This window comes from Pinus tabuliformis, chromosome 2_2 (assembly GCF_031772625.1).
Source record: "Pinus tabuliformis cultivar Carrire ecotype Pingquan chromosome 2_2, CPIR1, whole genome shotgun sequence".
Taxonomy (NCBI): domain Eukaryota; kingdom Viridiplantae; phylum Streptophyta; class Pinopsida; order Pinales; family Pinaceae; genus Pinus; species Pinus tabuliformis.
This window is the reverse complement of record NC_142300.1, coordinates 102,439,705-102,460,635: the sequence shown is the minus strand read 5'-3', so window position 1 is coordinate 102,460,635 and position 20,931 is coordinate 102,439,705. Positions and strand designations below refer to the sequence as shown.

Below are 20,931 nucleotides of genomic sequence, written 5' to 3'. Positions count from 1 at the left end.
CTTTATTGAATTTTGCACTTGAATATTCTCATTGAGCAATAAAGTAAAGACTTTGGGGTCACATTTGATATGGTGTTATTCTTTCATATTTGTGAGGTAATATTGTTCAATCTCTTGTGCTTAATGTTCTACACTTATTGATCTTAAATTTGTTAGCTTCATTTTCTTTTATTGATTAATTAGTGTAAGTTATCTTGCATTGATTTTTGGATTAGTGGACCACTCTAGATGGAGGAGCACTAGAAGGTTTTTGGTTAGACCTCCAGCCTTCTCCTTCATTGTGTAGTCTAGTCGCTTCTGAATGTTAATGCTCTCTTAAAGTGTGTAGAAAATCTAGTATGTTTGAACCTATGTTGCAGGAAACGTGGGGTAGGAGGGCGTTTCCGTACGGAAACGAGTACGAAACGCTGAAACGCGTTCGGTACGGCCCTGAAACGCGTTCGGTACGGCCCTGAAACGCGTTTCAGGCCGTACTGCCACGTTTCACGAAACTGAAATGTGGCCAGTACGGCCTGAAACGCGTTTCAGGGCCGTACGACCCACGTTTCAGCATTTACTTATGTTTTTTTAATTTTTTTTATTATTATTTGTTTTCTAATCTATTCTTATGTTAGCCTAGTGACTTCTAGTTGCTTCCAGATGCCTGTCTAAAGTTATAAAAGTGAACTTTTGCCCTAGTGTTGATATGCAATTCATGGTAATGTTAAATTCTTAAAGTAAAAGTGATATTCTCCTTTATTTTTCATTTTCATCCTTTTACTTAAATTTTTAACATTACCATGAAATGACTCAGGATGTTTGAGAGTGGTTTCGCCCTCATTGGATTTCATATGGAGAAAGTAGAATTTTAGATCTCACTCAAAATCCAGCAGACTTATCTGTTTTTCAGGATTTCAGGATTGGGGGGATTGCAATGTTTCCATTGGATTTTATCATGTACTAGGATATGGAACTTGTATTTAATCGAGAGAACAAAGCCCTCTATGCAGGGGAGACTCCCAATAATCAAGAGAATGTAGGGTACTAGGGTATGAAACTTGTATTTAGTCAAGAGCACTAAAGTCATTCGACTATGTATGAGGAGACTCCCAATCAAGCACGAGACAAAAAATTAGAAATTTCTCGTGGCTGATTTTGGATATTTCTATTTTCATTATGTTATTATTCATGAGTAAATGTGATGTAAATTTAGATACTTATAGTTTATGCATTGACAATTGACAATTTTATCATAATGTAATAAATTAGAATGTATCATATATGCTTTATGATTGCACATATTTCTTAAATTACTATATATATATATATATATATATATAGATAGATATATTCGCGTTTCCCCGTTTCCAAAATTTGGGGAGGTCGCGTTTCGCATCGCTTCCCGTTTCGGAAACTCGTACCCGTTTCCCCGTTTCGTGCAACCTTGGTTTGAACAAGCTTGAGCATGGGGTAAGTCTTTGGTTGGGCGAACTCACTCTCAAAGGCAAAGGTGCAAGGACCCACATCGAGTCAAACTTCTCTCAAGGGCTGATCCAACAAGTTTGAGAAGGGAGTTTTCTTACCATAGGTCTCTAATACTATCAAATTCCAGTTTTACTTGTCAAATCTCATACGCTTTTATTGATATGATCTAGCTTTGAGAGCTTTGTTGAAGGGTGTAGCCTTTCCTTGCTTGTGCAAGAGAGGAGATCTACTTCTTGTGTCATGCGCTTGTGTTATAGTGTATATTACCATTTTGTGACTATTTATATTGCACATAATCTAAGTTTCTTTTCTCTTATGTTTGCATAATCCTCTTAAAGGCTTGGAGCGTGATTGTAAGGCATCCTTTGAAGGAGCTTGTAGGTGGAGGGTTGAGGAACTAAGGAACCATTTACTTGGAGCCCTTCACCATACCTAAGTTTGTGATCTTAAACTATCCTTCTCTCCTTTTCTCATATGCAAGAATTCCTCTTGAAGATTGAGAAGTTGAGCAATCAAGATCATATGTCCTTGAGAAATAGTGAGTTACCTTATTAAGGGACTCCTCATTGTATTACTATAATAAGCATTGTACCCTTTTCTTATTTAATTTAGTTTCTCTTCAGGAAGAGTATTTTCTCTCTTGAGTTTCTTGCAACTCTCCTCAAGCCTCAAAGCCCCTCATCTCTCTATAAGAGGGCTTCTTCTTTAATAACAAAAGCAAACTTTTCTTTTGACAGAGCTTGGGGATTTCCCCTGGCATCCCTATCTCCTCATTTAGTAGAAGGTAGCATTAGTGAGTGGTTTATTGCTTTGCTTTGCTCTTTCAAGTTCTCTTTTCACGCTTGCAAGTAGCCTAGATTCATTTTTATTTCACGCATTTACTTGTTCAAGTTCCTCACTCTATTGGGCTAACTTTATACTTGCAATTTGTGCTTTACATTGCTCATTTAATCATTGCAAATTTGATTTACTTTCAGCTGATATAATTCGTTTAATTCCTGATTATAGTGTTTGTTCATTGTTCATCTCATAGCTATCATTTGAAGTTCATTTTTCATGCAAGTACAGTGTTTCTTTGAATGTGAATGAACATCTTTGTTTAAGTTATTTTGAACCATTTCACATTTTGGAGTAGTACTTTTACATGCAATTAACCTTTGATCCTTTACATCTCACTTCACTTGCAAAGTTTTTGCATTTCTAAAATTTACCTCCAAGCATAAGCTTGGTTAATAGACTTTAGGAAATCTTCTTTGATTTTCCCAAAATCTGAGTTTGGAGAAAAGGTTAAACACGTGACCACGTGGATACTCATTAATGAAGCTAAGCTTCTCCACTTGAGGCCTCTTGCAACCACCTTAGGCCTTACCAGGTTGAAGGATTTGAAAAGAAGTAACACTTTAACTAGGCTCTTAAATAAAATCTACCAAGAACACCATGACAGACAACAACCTTACAACTTTGAATGGTTTTCCATACATTTGAAGCTTGGATCTTGTCAAACATTTCATCATTTTAGCTCTTTCTCAACTACATGAAAGATACTTTGAAAGCACCTATATCTCTTGACTCAGTTACCAGAGAATCCACAGTACGAACCATTTTCTGTCAACATTTCAAATCCCAATCGGGATCCATCATCAAGACTTTATGATCACTCTAAATTTTTCGAGCAAAATGATTTCACTCCAAGTATCCCCTCCGTATAGGGACAAGATTCTGGATTTAAGACATTTGTGGTTTATATCTTTTGACTCAGTTACCGGAGAATCCACAATACAAACCATTTTCTGTCAACGTTTCAAATCCCAATCGGGATCCATCATCAGGACTTTATGATCACTCTAAATTTTTCGAGTAAAATGATTTTACTCCAAGTATCCCCTCCGTATAGGGACAAGATTCTGGATTTAAGACATCTGTGGTTTATATCTTTTGACTCAGTTACCGGAGAATCCACAGTACGAACCATTTTCTGTCAATGTTTCAAATCCCAATCAGGATCCATCATCAGGACTTTATGATCACTCTAAATTTTTTGAGTAAAATGATTTCACTCCAAGTATCCCCTCCGTATAGGGACAAGATTCTAGATTTAAGACATCTGTGGTTTATATCTTTTGACTCAGTTACCAGAGAATCCACAATACGAACCATTTTCTGTCAACGTTTCAAATCCCAATCGGGATCCATCATCAAGACTTTATGATCACTCTAAATTTTTCGAGTCAAATGATTTCACTCCAAGTATCCCCTCCGTATAGGGACAAGATTCTGGATTTAAGACATCTGTGGTTTATATCTTTTGACTCAGTTACCGGAGAATCCACAGTACGAACCATTTTCTGTCAACGTTTCAAATCCCAATCGGGATCCATCATCAGGACTTTATGATCACTCTAAATTTTTCGAGTAAAATGATTTTACTCCAAGTATCCCCTCCGTATAGGGACAAGATTCTAGATTTAAGACATCTGTGGTTTATATGTTTTGACTCAATTACCGAAGAATCCATAGTACAAACCATTTTCTGTCAACGTTTCAAATCCCAATCGGGATCCATCATCAGGACTTTATGATCACTCTAAATTTTTCGAGTAAAATGATTTCACTCCAAGTATCCCCTCCGTTTAGGGACAAGATTCTAGATTTAAGACATATGTGGTTTATATTTTTTGACTCAGTTACCGGAGAATCCACAGTACGAACCATTTTTTGTTAATGTTTCAAATCCCAATCGGGATCCATCATCAGGACTTTATGATCACTCTAAATTTTTCGAGTAAAATGATTTCACTCCAAGTACTTTAGTTTTATTCTTGTATCTTGCTCATGCTCATTGAATTAGCTTAAAGCTCCATTGATATCACATCATTATTTATATTTCATGTGAGCATATTTCCTTTTTCAAGTAGAAGCAATATCTTACTTGCAAGCATTCAATTCCATTTAATACTTTCCTTTCAAAGTTGTACCTCATATTCTAGATTCACTAATTAGTTGTTCTAACACTTATTTTGCAGCTTCTCTATTCTATTGAACTTCTTGTATCTTGAAAGCACTATTTTATTGCAAGTATTGTTACTACCTTTGGGCAATTTGCCTTGTAGGATATATTGTTGAATCATTTTAATTTATTTACATATTGATGTTGATTACATGCTCATGATCATTTGTACTTGCTAAGTCTTTATTTCTTGCTTCAAGTTACATTTCAAGTCTTTGAATGGTTGATGCTTTAATTGGTTTACTAATTATCTCCTAGAACTTGTTGAGTTTAACAAGCCTTCCTTATAATCTTCCTTAGGGTCCACCCCCCTTGGCTTTATCTAGGAGAGAGCCTAGACGGAGAGAATCGGGATTAGGTGACAACCCCTTCTCTGAGCTTTGCCACCAAGGCCACACCTAGCAAGGTTCAAGGTTTTTCCCACATTAACTTAGGTGCGTAAGCAAGGCGGCAACAGGGGGCGCAACAGTCTCAAGGCCAAATGCCATGGGTACAAGGGTAGCAATGATGAGGAATGTCCACATATTTCGGCATACAGATGTGGGATGGAGCAATTGTGGATACATGAGTTACACCGTCCTTTTTTACCACCCTTCTTCATATGCCTTTTTTTTTTCTATGTATTACTTCTCAGGGCTCCAAGAAATGAGAGCATGTTATGTATGATGTAAGCAGTGATTACCCACTTAAGGTGAGGCAGTTCGCCCACCAAGGGTTGGGACATCCATTGGTTCCTTAATGATGTAGGGGCACGCATGGGGACCTAGGAACCAGGGTGACTGCCATAATGATAAGGGGTAGAGATCATGTTTAGCTTTTGCCCACAAGTTATTTTAATGTCCCGAGCATTTTTTTGCAATTTATAAAGTTATTTTCTTTCATTTCTTGCATGTGGCCATGATATGCTTTTTTCTTTTAGCTGCATCAACCTCTGAGGCAACATTTCTAAGCCTGACCCAAACATGTCAACAAGGGGAGGGGGTGTGCTAATGCCTTGTGGACCTAGAGAGGAAAGATAATGAAATAGGGCTTGTAATGTGTAGAGAGGAGTGAGAAATGTGAAAAGGGACAAGGGGGCTACACTACCAAAATCGAGGTTTCCCAAGTAGTGTCATTCCTAAAGCTATAGGCCAACAGGGGAGATCCCACAAGACTAGGGTCAAGGATTAACCCCCCATTTAAGGTGAGGGAACAAAACCCCGGTCAAGACTCAAAACCTTTCGTTCTTCCAGCTCACCCAATAATCCATGCCCAAGATGCCCAATGAAAAACAAGCAAAAGCACTCAATTGCACAATGAAAAACATACCTTTTGGGTTGGATTGCCCACCTTCGAACATATGCTCTTGACAAATGAATGAGGGGAAATATGACTTATTCCGGAAGCGAAGATCAAATGGCACAATACGTCGGCTACACCGATGGTTGATGGGGGCTACTCGCTGCCAGCTGCAGAAATGTCTAGGGGAAAATTCTCCTATGAGATTGCCCATTTTTGGTGGGTGACAAGCCCTCTTTGGACGTGTCCTATTACTTAATACCACTATTTGATGATGAACAACTCCAAATGACAAATTTCCCACCTACCTCTTTGTATCATACATATAGGAACAAGATAGTAGATGGATTTCAAAAGATGGTTTGAGACTGGTGCAAGGAACCTAGATAATATCGATCCTTCACGATGGGCACACAACTGAATGCACTCATGAACTAAGAAACTCGTCCCCCCCCCCCCACTCGTGTCTCGAATCCCATGAATCAGACATGATTCTCTAAGATACGTGTCTGATTGTCGTGTCCAGAGTGTCCAGCGTGTCTGATTCTTGTGTCCAGCATGTCCAGCGTGTCCTAGTGCATCTTCCGGAGCATGTCCTAGAGTACACCCATCTATCATTGTTGAAGACTGCAGATACATTGTTTGCCTCTTTAATCATCATGTTGAATAGGTTAAGGTTGGTCAAGGCCGCTCTTCGGGCCATGGTTATTTTAGAGTTTTGGTCTTTTTGGAGAAACATAGATCAAGTAGCCTCAAAAAGAGTGAAGGATACAGTGTTAGATGATGCTTGCTGGAAGAGGGTAGATCTCACTAATAAGACCATGGACCTTATCATTACTTTGCTACGATTTGTAGATACAAACCAACCCATCCTAGGAGAGGTTTATGAGGGATGGGATTGCATGATTGAGTCCATGAGGACCATTATTTTACAGAGTGAGTACCTCGAGTATGAGACATCATCAAAGGCCTTCTTCACCACCATACAGGATATTCTTGTCAACAAATGGGACAAGAATTGCACACCTTTGCATTGTTTGGCTCACTCATTGAACCCAAAATACTACAGCCATGAGTGGCTGAATGGTGAACCTTCCTGCAAATTTCCTCCTCACATGGATGGTGAAATTTCACAGGGCAGGGAGGATGCATTGAGACAGTTTTTTCAAGATAGAGCATCCCTTCATGAGGTGGAGGATGCCTTTGCAGAGTTTTCCATCGGCACTGGACGATTTGTAGTCTATGATGTGATTAGAGACAAGAGGGGTAAGAAGCCCTATTCTTGGTGGGAAACTCATGGGGCAACAAGCCCTCCTCTACAGCAGTTAGCCATGAGGTTCCTCTCTCAGGTGACTTCATCCTCTTGTTGCCAGAAGAATTGGAGCACATATGGGAATTTTCATTTTGATGACTTAATGAGAAAACTGCAGTTTCTTGTCTTTCTCCTATTGGATCATTGATGAATTTGTCACAATTGTATTTGTATGCATAATGTTACTTTGTAAAACTTACAAATTTAGATTCACAATGTAGAATCTAGATCTATGTCTGAATTTGTATCATTAATGAGAATATGTGTAAGAGATATCTATTTAGTATTAATTTATAATATATATATATATATATATATATATATATTATAATAAAATTATATATAACGTGTCCTGTTCCGGGGGGTCAATGTGCCCGTTTCGGACACTTGAATTTCTGTGTCCTGCATGTCCCGTGTCCCTGTGTCAGGGGACTTAGGTCATGAATGAACCTTTAGCATTTAGGTTATACTTTTTCATTTAAGACAGTGAACCGTTTCAGATTTTTAGTTTGAACAGTGTAATTTATGTCTTTGTCTATAGCTTTCTGTTATGTATTAAAAGGCAAATATGAAGAGTTGTTGGTTCAGGTGCCTCTGATGCACTTTTTGAATCCTCTGGCATACAACTATGTAATTTTGTTTTATAAAGACATTACAGATTTTTTTCCTTGGAGAAAAAGAGGCAACCACATGCAAAGGATCTGACATAAAAGTTGAACCCACTGCCATGCATCACTACTCTTTATTCACACTTCCATCCAAGGAAAGAGTGCCATTTCTAGCATTTCTATCTTTTAACAGGCTCCCAATATCTCAACAAGATTATTATGTTGTAATTCACAGTCCCACTCTCAAAGTCATAAGAAGATCCATGTTACATGAAGCCTACATCATTCCATTTAGACAACGCAGGACAGGGTTTCATGGAACAAATGTTAGTTACAAATACAAATAGTTACCCAAATATTTTGAGAAAGTCCCCTCTGACAAGTTACAACCATTTCAAAATCTAGATCAACAATGACTTGGCAAATGGGAAATTATTGAGCTAGATTGTGAAATGGTTGCAACAATGGAGCTATCAATGGCCTTAAGGGTCAGCCATACCAATGCAGCTATCGATGCCCTTCAGCTATCAAACGTTAAAGGAATTGTTGAGCTAGACTTTGAAAATGGGGCTATCTATGGCCTTGAGAGGTCATTGATGCTACAGCATGTGTATTGCCAAAATATCAGGTCACATCCTTCAGTAGTTTGATTACAAATATTGTTCTTAATGCCCATCTTTGCTAGATCCTGGAAGCAGGAATTATACAAATTTGTAAACTAGGAATGAAAATAAAAATCAGTCCTAAGGCTGAAGAGCATATTTTGATTTAAGCAAGGTCCAAGTATAGAGAGGAATTACTCGTGAGGCAATTTAGTATCTTCTGAACTAAACAAGGACAAATTAAGGAGGAGCATTGACTGAATCCGGAATTTGTTGTTTCAGAAAAGCAAACAATTATGTTCAGGTAAAGATTAGCACAAGTTATTCACGAAACATTCTCATGGAATATTTTTCAATCACCTTATAACAGAATCTATGTTTGCTTTAATATTTATCTTTTAACACAAATCTTAAACATAAGCTAAATGAAGTTATTTGAAGTAAACTTTATGAATTACTTCAAAGTCCTTTACAATTGCACTAACTTAACCTCTTCAGATTTTTTACAAAGGAACTTACATTTACCAACTCCATCTTGAAGCGTAGATCTGGTCTGTCAGATCCATAGCGATCCATGGCATCAGCATATGTTAACCTTGGAAAAGGAACAGGAAGTTCAATTCCTTGAATCTCGTGGAAAACCTGCAAAATTCATTTTACTTTAAAAACATAAATACAATAAAAAAGCATTAGAAACATGGCCAACTGGATCCATTTGTTCTGAAACACCAGACGTTAAACAAGCACCAACATGTCTTATCATATCCTCGTTGAGTTTTAGCATGTCATCCAATGGTGTGAAAGCCAGCTCCATATCTAGTTGTGTAAATTCAGGTTGCCTATCTGCTCTCAAGTCTTCATCTCGAAAACACCTTAAGTACAGAAATATGGTAAAATAAAAATTTATTTATACCATATATAATACAGCAATTTCATAATGTTCAAAATGTATCTTACAAATTCATTCTGCAATATTTATCATTCTATGATGACCATAACTCGAAACTAAGGATTGACTAAGAAGAGTGGACAATAAAGAGAAAACCACCACTGACTATATGAATCAAATTTGAAATTTTTTGAAAGGGAAGTTGCACACTGAGAAAACTCGTGGATGTCACCTTGCTATTTGATAATATCTATCAAATCCTGACACCATCAACATCTGCTTGAACAGCTGAGGACTTTGTGGCAAAGCATAAAATTCCCCTGCCTTCAAAAAGCATTCAACAACATAAGGCTTAAGGTTATCAGAATAAACAGAAATATGTTAGCTTTAAAATTCTTCCATCATTTATATGATTGCTGTTTCTGCTGTCTCATTCTAACTTCTAGTGAGAAAGCAGATATTTTACAAAAAAAAGCATGTTAATCACATATCTTGATAAAATTACGAAGTCAGGAGTTTATTTTTATATATAGTACTTTTGTCATTGCATAAGAACTTTCAACAATATAACAACTACAAGCTTAAAGTGGATTACCTCATCTCTAAAACCAAACCCCTTCTTTCAATGCCCAACTTACCCAACAGGTCTCTTCAGCAGGGTTTAAAAATGTAAGATTTAAAAACAAAAAGCAGCTCCACATTTTTGCCAGCCTTAGTGGACCATGATAAGATTTGGCAAGATCATCGTAATTCTATTCAAGGCTTTCAAGAATATTAACATGACATGGGTCTACAACAAAAGATGTTGAAGGAGGTCCCAGATCCCAACAGTTAATTATGGTCTTATATATTGTACACAAAACTAAGCAGTTACGCATGCACAATATACGTCTGTGAAACTAAACATATTTCCACATAAAACGATGTGGATCTATGTCTCTATATTTGGAATATATGGTCTTGACTTTCATATAATAGTGGAACCATTATCGGTTTTTCACATTAGCTCTCTAGCCAACCTTATGTTACTTTACATCCACTTGCACTTACTGCTAATTGAATTCAAAGACATTCACATTCATACATGAAACTCTCAAATTATTGATAAAATCGTTCAAATCCACTAATAATGACAGTTAATGGAGATGCAAGATAACGTTACTCTACTGCAAGGCAAGTCTTCACACCAAAAACATGTTTTCTTGCACAGGTTTCAGATTGTTTCATCACCTAACAGGAAAATTTCGATTATTTATACAAAATGCAAAAACATGATCAAAGTTAAAACAATTCACCAGCCAGCATACCATATTAGTGGGAATAAAATTGGAAATGAGAGAGGAACTTGTAAAGACAGATATGGCGAACAAGGATGTAATATTCCTAATTAGCCATGGCTAATTGGAATATTCGATTTTTGCTCAATTTTGCCTTCTATAGTTATTTATAAATAAAAAGGTGAGAAAAAGGGGGACATAACTCACCTTTAGAATAAAGTCGCTTCCTAATAGCACAACGTTGTGACTTAAAGGAGAGCCAAGGGGCCACATGACCATGCAGAGATGGGGCCCACGCAGACACTTGGAGGGACTGCGTAGATGGAAAGGAACACGTGGCAAGAAAAGGGCTGCGTTGGAGGAGGTGGGCCTTGGGATTGAGAGAGGCCAACGCTATAAAGGAGAGGTGAGCCTCCTCATTTTGTCATTCGATTATGTGCATTTGAGCTAGTCACTTCGACTTAGAGCATGCTGGTTGTTTAGCTGGTCTGCAGCACTGTTTAGTGCATCGAGTGTCTCTGTTCGCAGATCTCACCCTTAGCCCTGGGGGACTTCGAGTGCCTACTCGGGCAAGGTAGTTTTCAACAGTCTTTTGCAGGAGGATTGATCTTTGGAGGGAGGAGGAACTGAGCATTTTGGATAACTGCGCAGTCTTGAGAGAGGGACACAGTTCTTTTGATGAGAGTTCCGGATTGAGGGTTTTGCAGAGGATTTGCGCTGGGAGATTGAGTAGGGGATCAGCCCTTACGTATTGGAGGATTTTGGCAGAGTTTCAAGTGGAGTTTTGGAGGATTCTATTCAGGGGGTGATTTCCAGGGGTCGGCTATTTCAGAAAAGCTTTCTGGGTTTTTCGGAGTTTCTTGAGTAGAGTTTGATTCCAGAGTTTCAGCATTTTCTGAGGAGGGGAACAGCCCCAAATCTTCATTTGATTTCCAACAGTAGCAACAACACCGCAGTTCTCCAACAGCTTGGACGCAGTTCAGAGAGAGGCCATTCCTTTTCTATTCTGAGTGTATTTCTTCACTTGCCTTGTGCAAGTCGAGGTGCTACCTGTCTGATCACCTCTTGTACTCTTTCCATTACTCGGTATAATAAAATGGCTTAGCATTTCTCTCTGCATTTCTTGAGTATCTGCCTATATTTCATGTTCACATTATTATATGTTGTACCACTGTTATTTTTATCACTTTGAGTTTCTCGGTCACTATATCATTTGGACGTGTTTGGTTGGAGTTTGCTTGGGTTTGAGGGATATCCTAGAAACGGGATATTACAGTGGGATCAGAGCATAGATCTGGCTCAACCTGTGGAGCTAGCAATCTATAACACTGGGGGAAAAGCCCTACATCTGTTACAGAGGTAGGAGATACAGAGACACTGGGCGTAGGTTGGAGAACACCTACGGAGAGGGAGACTGTGTTCGGGTGGTGGGCACAGAACAGGAGGAACTTGTGGTGAACGCAGAACAGGAGGAGCCTGTGGTGGACGCAGAGCAGAAGGAACCAATGGCAGATGATGATGGGAAAAAATTTCCAGACATGCTCCTCAAATCAGTGCAGGATCTGTCGAGGCAAATTGAGGTGATGGGGCAAAGATTCACGGCGGTGAAGGCTAGACAGCGTGAGAGCCCATGAGTTTTCCAGGTTGGAGAGGGATCGGGTGCATCTCACCATTTGCCAAAGCAGGGTGCCACTCAGCGTGATACTACTCAGCAGGTGGCCTCACATGCCCCTATATGCTCTACCATGCCCACTTTCCTAGGAACAGATATGGGGGCTGGAGCACAGCAGGAGGCAGAGCCCGGTCATATGGGCGATTATTTTGCGGAGTACCAGGCTTATGGGCAGGAGTTCAGGGATGCTCTCTCATTCAGAGACTTTGTTCAGCTCCAGCGGGACAGTAGACCTCATGACCATCACAGAGGATACCAGCATTATCATGATGGAGACACCCACCGCACAACTAGTAGATTTCACTTGCCTACATTTGATGGCTCATCAAACAGTTCGGCAAAGTCTTGGGTGGAGAAGCTGGACATCTATTTCCAGCTTAACCAGATGTCGGAGACGGAAGCCATCAAGGTTGCGACATTACATTTGGATGGTGAGGCCCAGGACTGGTGGTTCCATGGGTTGGTTACACTCGGACACTCCACAGTGACGACATATGCTGAGTGCACCAGGAGACTGATAGAGAGGTTTGACCGAGGGATCTGGAACAGCATTTTGTTAAGCTGACGAGGCTCAAACAGATCGGAAACCCAAAGACCTACATTGCCGACTTCTTGAGGGTTTCAGTGATGGTGCCCGATCTATCCACGGCACGGAAGATCTACATGTATGTTGAGGGGTTAGCAGAGCCACTTCGGGGTCTAGTCAAGTCCACTAGACCAGCCACACTCCAGGATGCTATTAGCAGGACCCAGGACTTATAGGATGCCTTACTTAGGACCCGGACACCTTACCCCCAGAGACAGGCTTTCCAGCCTAAGGGAAAGGATGTGAGGATTCGCCTCCAAAGGGGAATCCAGGACGAGCACAGATTGATGATGATAACAGGAGGGAGTTGAAGAAGAAGCGGTTGTGCTTTACCTGTCGGAGCCGTGGGCACTGGGACATAGATGTGTTGCTGGCAAAGCACATTTTATTGAGGTCTTCTCCGAGAGCAGTGGGGAAGAGGATGAGGAGGATGATGTGGAGGCAGGAGGTAGTCATGCCGCGCAGGATCGTTTGCCAACTCCACCACCACTAGCAGGTGGTGCAACTTTTGCACCTACTGGAGGGGCCCTTGCAACATTGCGAGGGGTCCCCAAGTATTTGACGCTGCGCGTACGGGGGGCAGTACGTGGCCAGCGGGTATCAGTTTTGGTTGATAGTGGGGCAACCCACAACTTCATCGATGCACAGATGGTTGAGCGGAGAGGTATACAGACAGAGAGCTTCGATGGCTTTTCAGTTTTGGTCCCAGGAGATCAAACCATGGTGTATGTTCGTTATGTTCCAGAGTTATCAGTGACGATGGGCACCTACACACTGACTTACCACTTTTTCGTGGTCGATATTCCGGACACCAACATGATATTGGGTGTTCAGTGGCTTATCACTCTAGGGAAGGTCACGACAAATTGGAAGACCCTAGAGATGGAGTGGGATGATGAGAAGACAGGGAAGCATGAGAAGATATGGGGACAACACACATATCCGCCTCAGACTGTTTCAGCTCATCGGATGGAGGTAATCTTCCGGAAGAGAGACGTAGAGTGGGCAATGGAGCTGCATGCATCAGAGGCAAGGACTACAGGGCAGACAATGCACCCAGAGATACAGTCCATCCTTAACCGGTATGCCATAGTATTTGGGGAGATTCCGCCAGGACAGCCACCAGACCGGGGGTTTGAGCACACCATTGAGCTTGAGCAGTGCATACAGGCAGTGATTACTACCCCCTATAGGCATCCCAAGGCCTATCGGGATGAGATTGAGCGGGCCATTCAGGAGTTGCTGGCTCTTGGGCACATTCGATCGAGCACAAGTCCTTTCGCTTCTTCCGTGGTGTTGGTGAAGAAGAAGGACAGCACATTGAGGATGTGCATTGACTACAAGGCCCTGAACAAGAAGACCCTGAAGAACAGGTACCCCATACCCAGGATCGATGAGTTGAAGGATGAGTTGAGAGTAGCCCAGTTCTTCTCAAAGATTGATTTGAGATCTGGGTACCATCAAATTCGCGTGAGGGAATAGGACATTCCCAAGATCGCCTTTAGGTGTCACTATGGGCACTTTGAGTTTTTGGTGATGCCCTTCGGGCTAACCAACGCCCCAGCTACATTGCGGTCTTGCATGAATCACATCTTCCGCAGTCACTTGAGGAAGTTTGTGTTGGTATTCTTTGATGATATACTCATTTACAGCAGGGCTTGGGAGGAGCATCTCCAACACATTGAGACAATGTTGCGCATCTTGGAGGAGTAGCAGTTCTATGCCAAGCTCTCCAAGTGTGAGTTTGGATTGACGGAGATGTTGTACTTGGGACACATCATAGGGGTGGACAGAGTGAGAGTCCACGAGGAGAAGATTAGGGCCATCAGAGATTGGCCGGAACCGAGGAACGTGACAGAACTTCGGGGATTCATTGGTATTTGTACTTACTACCGGAAGTTCGTCAAGAGTTTCTCACAGCGTGCTGCACCCCTGACAGATTTGATGAGGAAGGGGGCATTCAGTTGGTTGGATATAGCGCAGCGAGCCTTTGATAGGCTCAAGGAGGTGATGAGCAGCTGCCCAGTGCTTGTATTGCCAGATTTTTCACAACCATTTGTTTTGGAGTGTGATGCGCCGGGAAGGGGATCGGCGCAGTATTGATGCAGGGAGGTCACCCTATAGCCTTTGAGAGTCGGAAGCTCCTTCCGCACGAGAGGTTGTATTCCATATACAACAAGGAGATGTTGGCCATCATGCATGCATTGGCCAAGTTCCAGCAATATTTAGTGGGTAACAGGTTTAGGGTGAGGACTGATCACAACAGCCTCAGGTTCTTTTTGGAGCAGAAGCAGCTACAGGAGAGGCAGCAGAAGAGGATCAGTAAGATCCAAGCATATGACTTTGACATTGAGTATGTCAAGGGTAAGAACAACGTGGTAGCAGATGCCCTTTCATGTAGACCAGCCACATTGTCTCTTATGAGCTTGGACACAGACTGGAGGGCTCGACTCTTAGTAGAGTACTCCAAGGACAGATTTGCATGTGAGGTTCTAGATGGGCAGGTGGCGGATGACAGGTACAAGGTGATCGATGAGATCATTTACTATAGGGACCGGATCTTCTTGACTGAGGGATCTCAGCTCAAGAAGAAGATACTCCAAGCATCACATGATTCACCTTTGGCCGGCCATCAGGGGTTTATCAAAACCTATAGGGCCATTAGAGAGAGGTTCTCATGGAAGGGCCTCAAGCAGGACGTACTCCAACATATCCGGGAGTGCGAAGTTTGCCAGAGGAACAAGGGGGAGATGAGCCATCCTGCAGGATTATTGTAGCCTCTTCCCATTCCGGAGGGGAAATGGTAGTGTATTTCGATGAAATCCATCCCAGGGTTGCCCATGGTACAGGGCAAAGATTGCATCTTTGTCATCGTTGATCGACTAACGAAGTACTCACACTTTTTCGCCATATCTGCACACTACACAGCAGCACAGGTGGTCAAGTTGTTCTTCAGAGACATCTTCAGGTTACATGGTCTTCCCAAGACCATCACCAATGACAGGGACAGTCGTTTCATGGGCAAATTTTGGCAGGAGCTTTTCCTGTTGGTGGGGACGGAGTTGACACCGAGTACTAGTTATCACCCACAGACGGACGGGCAGACAGAAATAGTTAACAAGTGGCTGGAAGGCTACTTGCGTAACTATGTCAGTGGGCAGCAGCAAGAATGGCTGAAGTGGCTACGTCTGGGGGAGTACTGCTACAACACTACACATCACATGTCCATCGGTATGTCACCATTCTATGCTTTGTATGGATATCATCCTTTATCTTTTGTTGACATGAGTTTGGTGCTAGCAAAGCTCAGAGAGCCAAGATTTGGATCCAAGAGAGTCAAGATATTCTCCGAGCTCTCAAGGATAATATGGCTACAACGCAGAACCAAGAGAAGTTGTATGCTGATAGGGGTCGGGTGGAGAGACAGTTTGAGGTAGGGGACTTGGTCTACCTATGATTACAGCGATACTGACAGTCGTCACTAAAGCAGAAGGGGGCTGAAAAGCTCAAGCCCCGCTTTTATGGGCCATACAGGCTACTACGCAGGATTGGACAGGTTGCGTATGAGTTGGAGCTGCCGCAAGGCAGCAAGATTCATAACGTCTTTCATGTATCATGCCTGAAGAAGGCATTGAGACATCATGTGACAGTGACAGATGAGCTACCACCCACGGATGATGAGGGGCATTTGGTGTTGCAGCTAGAGGCTATTATTGATACCAGGGAGAGGCAGCTACGGAGCAGGACGATCCGGGAATTCTTGGTGAGGTGGAAGAATTTACCGGATGAGGATGCCACTTGGGAGAGTGAGAAAATTTTGCAGCATCCATCACTTCAGTTGCTTGAGGACAAGCAACATTTGTCAGGGGAGACTGTAATATTCCTAATTAGCCATGGCTAATTGGAATATTCAATTTTGCTCAATTTTGCCTTCTATAGTTATTTATAAATAAAAAGGTGAGAAAAAGGGGGACATAACTCACCTTTAGAATAAAGTCACTTCCTAGTAGCACAACGTTGTGACTTAAAGGGGAGCCAAGGGGCCAAAGGACCACGCAAAGATGGGGCCCACGCAAACACTTGCAGGGACTGCGCAGATGGAAAGGAATGCGTGGCAAGAAAGGGGTTGCGTTGGAGGAGGTGGGCCTTGGGATTGAGAAAGGCCAACGTTATAAAGGAGAGGGAAGCCTCCTCATTTTGTCATTCAATTATGTGCATTTGAGCTAGTCACTTCAACTTAGAGCACGCTGGCTGTTTAGCTGGTCTGCAGCACTGTTTAGTGCATCAAGTGTCTCCGTTCAGAGATCTCACCCTTAGCCCTGGGGGACTTCGAGTGCCTGCTCGAGCAAGGTAGTTTTCAGCAGTATTTTGCAGGAGGATTGATCTTTGGAGGGAGGAGGAACTGAGCATTTTGGATAATTGCGCAGTCTTGAGAAAGGGACACAGTTCTTTTGATGGGAGTTCCGGATTGAGGGTTTTGCGGAGGATTTGAGCTGGGAGATTGAGCAGGGGATCAGCCCTTGCGTATTGGAGGATTTTGGCAGAGTTTCAGGTGGAGTTTTGGAGGATTCTATTCAATGGCAGCGCAGAGCCTTGAGGGACAGCGTAGATCCCCAAGGGGGTGATTTTCGGGGGTCAGCTATTTCAAAAAAGCTTTCTGCGTTTTTTTGGGTTTCTTGGGTAGAGTCTGACTTCAGGGTTTCAGCATTTTCTGAGGAGGGGAACAGCCCCAAATCCTCATTTGATTTCCAGCAGTAGCAATAGCATGGCAGTTTTCCAGCAGCTTGGACGCAGTTCAGAGAGAAGCCATTCCTTTCCTATTCTTAGTGTATTTCTTCACTTGTCTTGTGCAAGTCGAGCTGCTACCTATCTGATCACCTCTTGTACTCTTTCCATTACTCAATATAATAAAATGGCTTAGCATTTCTCTCTGCATTTCTTGAGTATCTGCTTATATTTCATGTTCACATTATTATATGTTGTACCACTGTTATTTTTATCACTTTGAGTTTTCCGGTCACTATATCATTTGGACGTGTTTGGTTGGAGTTTGCTTGGGTTTGAGGGATATCCCGGAAACGAGATATTACAAAAGATGACTAGTGCACTGAGGCTAAAGAATAAATCAACTGTTGGGAAAAATACTGAGAGGGGGAGGGGGGCGTGAATCAGTGTTTTTAACTCACTTCAACATTTCAATTTCTTATTCTGATTTATGTACGCTATTGTCATTCAGGAAACTAGCGTATTTATGCGACTTTAGTAAAGGCAAACAGCGTATATCCAGTTAACTAACTTTTCATATATTTCATTACTTGTTCATCTTTAACCAGTGCATTATTACTTCATTATTCATTCACTAAGCAGTTGTAAAGCGCAGATCAATGTTACTTGGGAGCGGGAGCGGGAGCGACATTTTCAGAAGCTCCCAGTTTGGGAGCGAATCCCAGGGCGTTTTTTATATAATATATATATTTTTTATATTTTTTATATTTTTATACATATATGTCAACAAAAACATGTAGAATAATGAATTAGATATAAAAAACAAAAAAAACATAGATTGAACCATATAACAACAATCATCTAGAAGTTATAATCTTCATCAACCACGTCCACAAGTTAGTAACATAGTAACATACAACATATTGAGTCTCATGATTCATCAATCTTAAAGTTTCAAGCTTTCAAAATTCAATATATAACAGTTATCATCATTGATCACCAAAGTTGTACTTGTAAGCTAAGTGTAACCATTACAACAAATAATATCTAACATGAAATGAAATGTTATAAAATGAAATGAAATGAAACAACTTTCAACTTTCATGAAGCATCATATTCATAATTCATTACCAATGAGTTATCATTGCCAACTTCAAACTTAAATTGTCATATATTGTTTAAAAAAATATCATAATAAATATGAAAGAGTCAATAGTTATAAAACCTACCAGAAACTAGAAAAGAGAAGTAAATCTATTATCTATTTCTTATGCTTGGGCCTCTTGCCACCACAAGAAATGTCTAATTTTTTAGTCTTGTTGGAAAATCAGGATCTTTGTCATTAATATCACCCTCTAAGCATTAATATCCAGAGGTCTCTTTGTCATTACCTCTGTATCTGTATAGGGATATTTCTCATTAATATCACCCTCTAAGCATTAACATAAGATAGAAAAAGCATAGCATGTCAAGTCAAGATTTTGTTTGAGTGATGCGTACATTTTTAGGAGGGTCATGATAGAGGAGTCCGACAACCAATGTCACTAACATCAAGGTACATAGAGGGATTGGTGCTCTTGATTAAATACGAGTTCCATACCCTAATACATGACAAAATTCAATGGAAACATTGCAATCCCCCAATCCTGAAATCCTAAAAAACTGTAAAGTCTGCTGGATTTTGAATGAAATCTAAAATTTTACTTTCTCCATATGAAATCCAATGAGGCTGAAACCACTCTCAAACATCCTGAGTCATTTCATGGTAATGTTAAAAATTTAAGTAAAATGATGAAAATGAAGATTAAGGAAAATGTCACTTTTACTTTAAGGATTTAACATTACCATGAATAGCATATCACTACTAGGGGCCTAGACTTGATCATTAAGCTGCCCCACTCAAAAATTGTTTGTTTCTTTCAAAAAAAATTGCATTTCAAACATTACTACAAAAAAAAATTGCAAAAAAGGCAAAACGCTCCCAAAAAGGCAGGGAGCGAAAAAAATTTTAGGGAGCGCGCTCCGGACCCGCTTCCTAGTCCCGCTCCTGAGTCGCTCCCATGCGGAGCGCGGATTGGGAGCGGGATCGAGGGGGGGGGTGGGGGAGCGCTCCCCCGCAACATAGGCGCAGATAGATCATCAACACACAAGAAACATATCAACACACATGAACACCAGGTTTTAGGTGGAAACCCAATGTGAGATAAAACCAACGTTGTCGTCGTCTCTATCTTCTACTTTTAATATAAAGGAAAACATCTTACAATCTTGTACTGACGCAGACTCATACCAGTACATAGGCACCCATCTGTAAAAGGCTACAACCTTCTCTCATTCTCCAACACCCACCGGAAGGGAGCTCCTACCCCCTACAGAAATTTTCCAGCTACTACTGGAACAAAGCTTCGACTCCCTCACTAAAGGCTCCAACCTTTAGCTCCTCTTGTGGACCATGTTTCATAATGTTTCATATTGGATCCACCTGACTCAACACATCAAACATGTAGGCCACCTTTCATCATATTTTCAAACTGGACCCACTTCCATCATCAAGCCCAAACCAAGTAACAATTATGAAACCAATCACTAAATCAAATCATCCAATCACTCAACCAACTGAATCATCAAATTGACCACTGCATCTTAATCAACCAACGCAACTAGATCAAACCAATTCATATCAGATTATATCAATGCACAACCACTCATAAGTATACCATGTTAAATTATGCAACTAGGGTTAAATTCCACTTTGGACGGCTCATTTGATGGAGATAATTGCTGCATTAAATTCCCCTCTTTGAGAGGACCAAAATCGACCTAAAGGTCACTCATTTTGGACAAGAATAAGTTGGAATTTTAATTTATTCTCACACGTAAAATTGTCAAGGTCGTCCTTGGGATAGAAGTCACATCTCAAGGATAAGATGTCACTCTCAAGTTGCATATAAATATAAGTGCCTTCATGCCTCATTTGGACATCACACACTTCACATTTTTCTCTCTCTTCATTTATTTGGTTTGTACAGGTAAAAGGGCAACTCTTTTCTCTTCACGCGTGCGAGGATCTTGGAGGCATTTTTCACTATTCTGCGTTGACTTTTCAACTGGACAGATTGACTGAAGTTTGACCGAATTTGTCTTCACATCTTGATCTCTTTTGACCTACAAAATTCTGATTTCTTGAGGTCGAGTTGACCGGCACCAAACCCGAGGCAATCTGGGCAACTTGACTGGAGTTGACTTTCTGGATTGATTGCAGGTAATTGCAGACTAGGACAGCAAACTACCTCTCTCCTTTGACGAGTTTTACTGAGGTTTTGAAGACTGTTTTGGACCATCATTTAAGGTCGCGTTTGATTGAAGTCGACCAAGCTCCTAAAAGACTATGTTGACCGTTGACTGATAACTGGTTAGGGCTAACTGTGTTGTTGTTGACTGTTGTTGGCTTGGGCATATTATAGAAGGTTCAGATTTGACTATTGTTGACTACATCTATCTACATTATTTC

At 41.0% G+C, this 20,931-nt stretch overlaps 1 protein-coding gene across 8 annotated transcripts in view; it reads right to left on the bottom strand.

Moving 5' to 3' along the window:
• The window catches only part of LOC149191591 (aspartate--tRNA ligase, chloroplastic/mitochondrial-like), a 373,253-nt gene that overhangs the window by 204,285 nt on the left and 148,037 nt on the right, over positions 1–20,931 (bottom strand). For all 8 annotated transcript variants that reach the window (XR_016254284.1, XR_016254280.1, XR_016254283.1 and 5 more), the window contains exons 6-8: positions 9,393–9,484; positions 9,023–9,143; positions 8,791–8,913 (exon numbers count right to left, since the gene is read on the bottom strand). Coding sequence is in view for 3 of the 8 variants with exons in the window: in XM_089404353.1 (XP_089260479.1) it covers positions 8,791–8,913; positions 9,023–9,143; positions 9,393–9,484 (336 nt within the window). In the remaining 5 variants the exon portion in view is untranslated. The remainder of the gene's footprint in view (positions 1–8,790; positions 8,914–9,022; positions 9,144–9,392; positions 9,485–20,931) is intronic.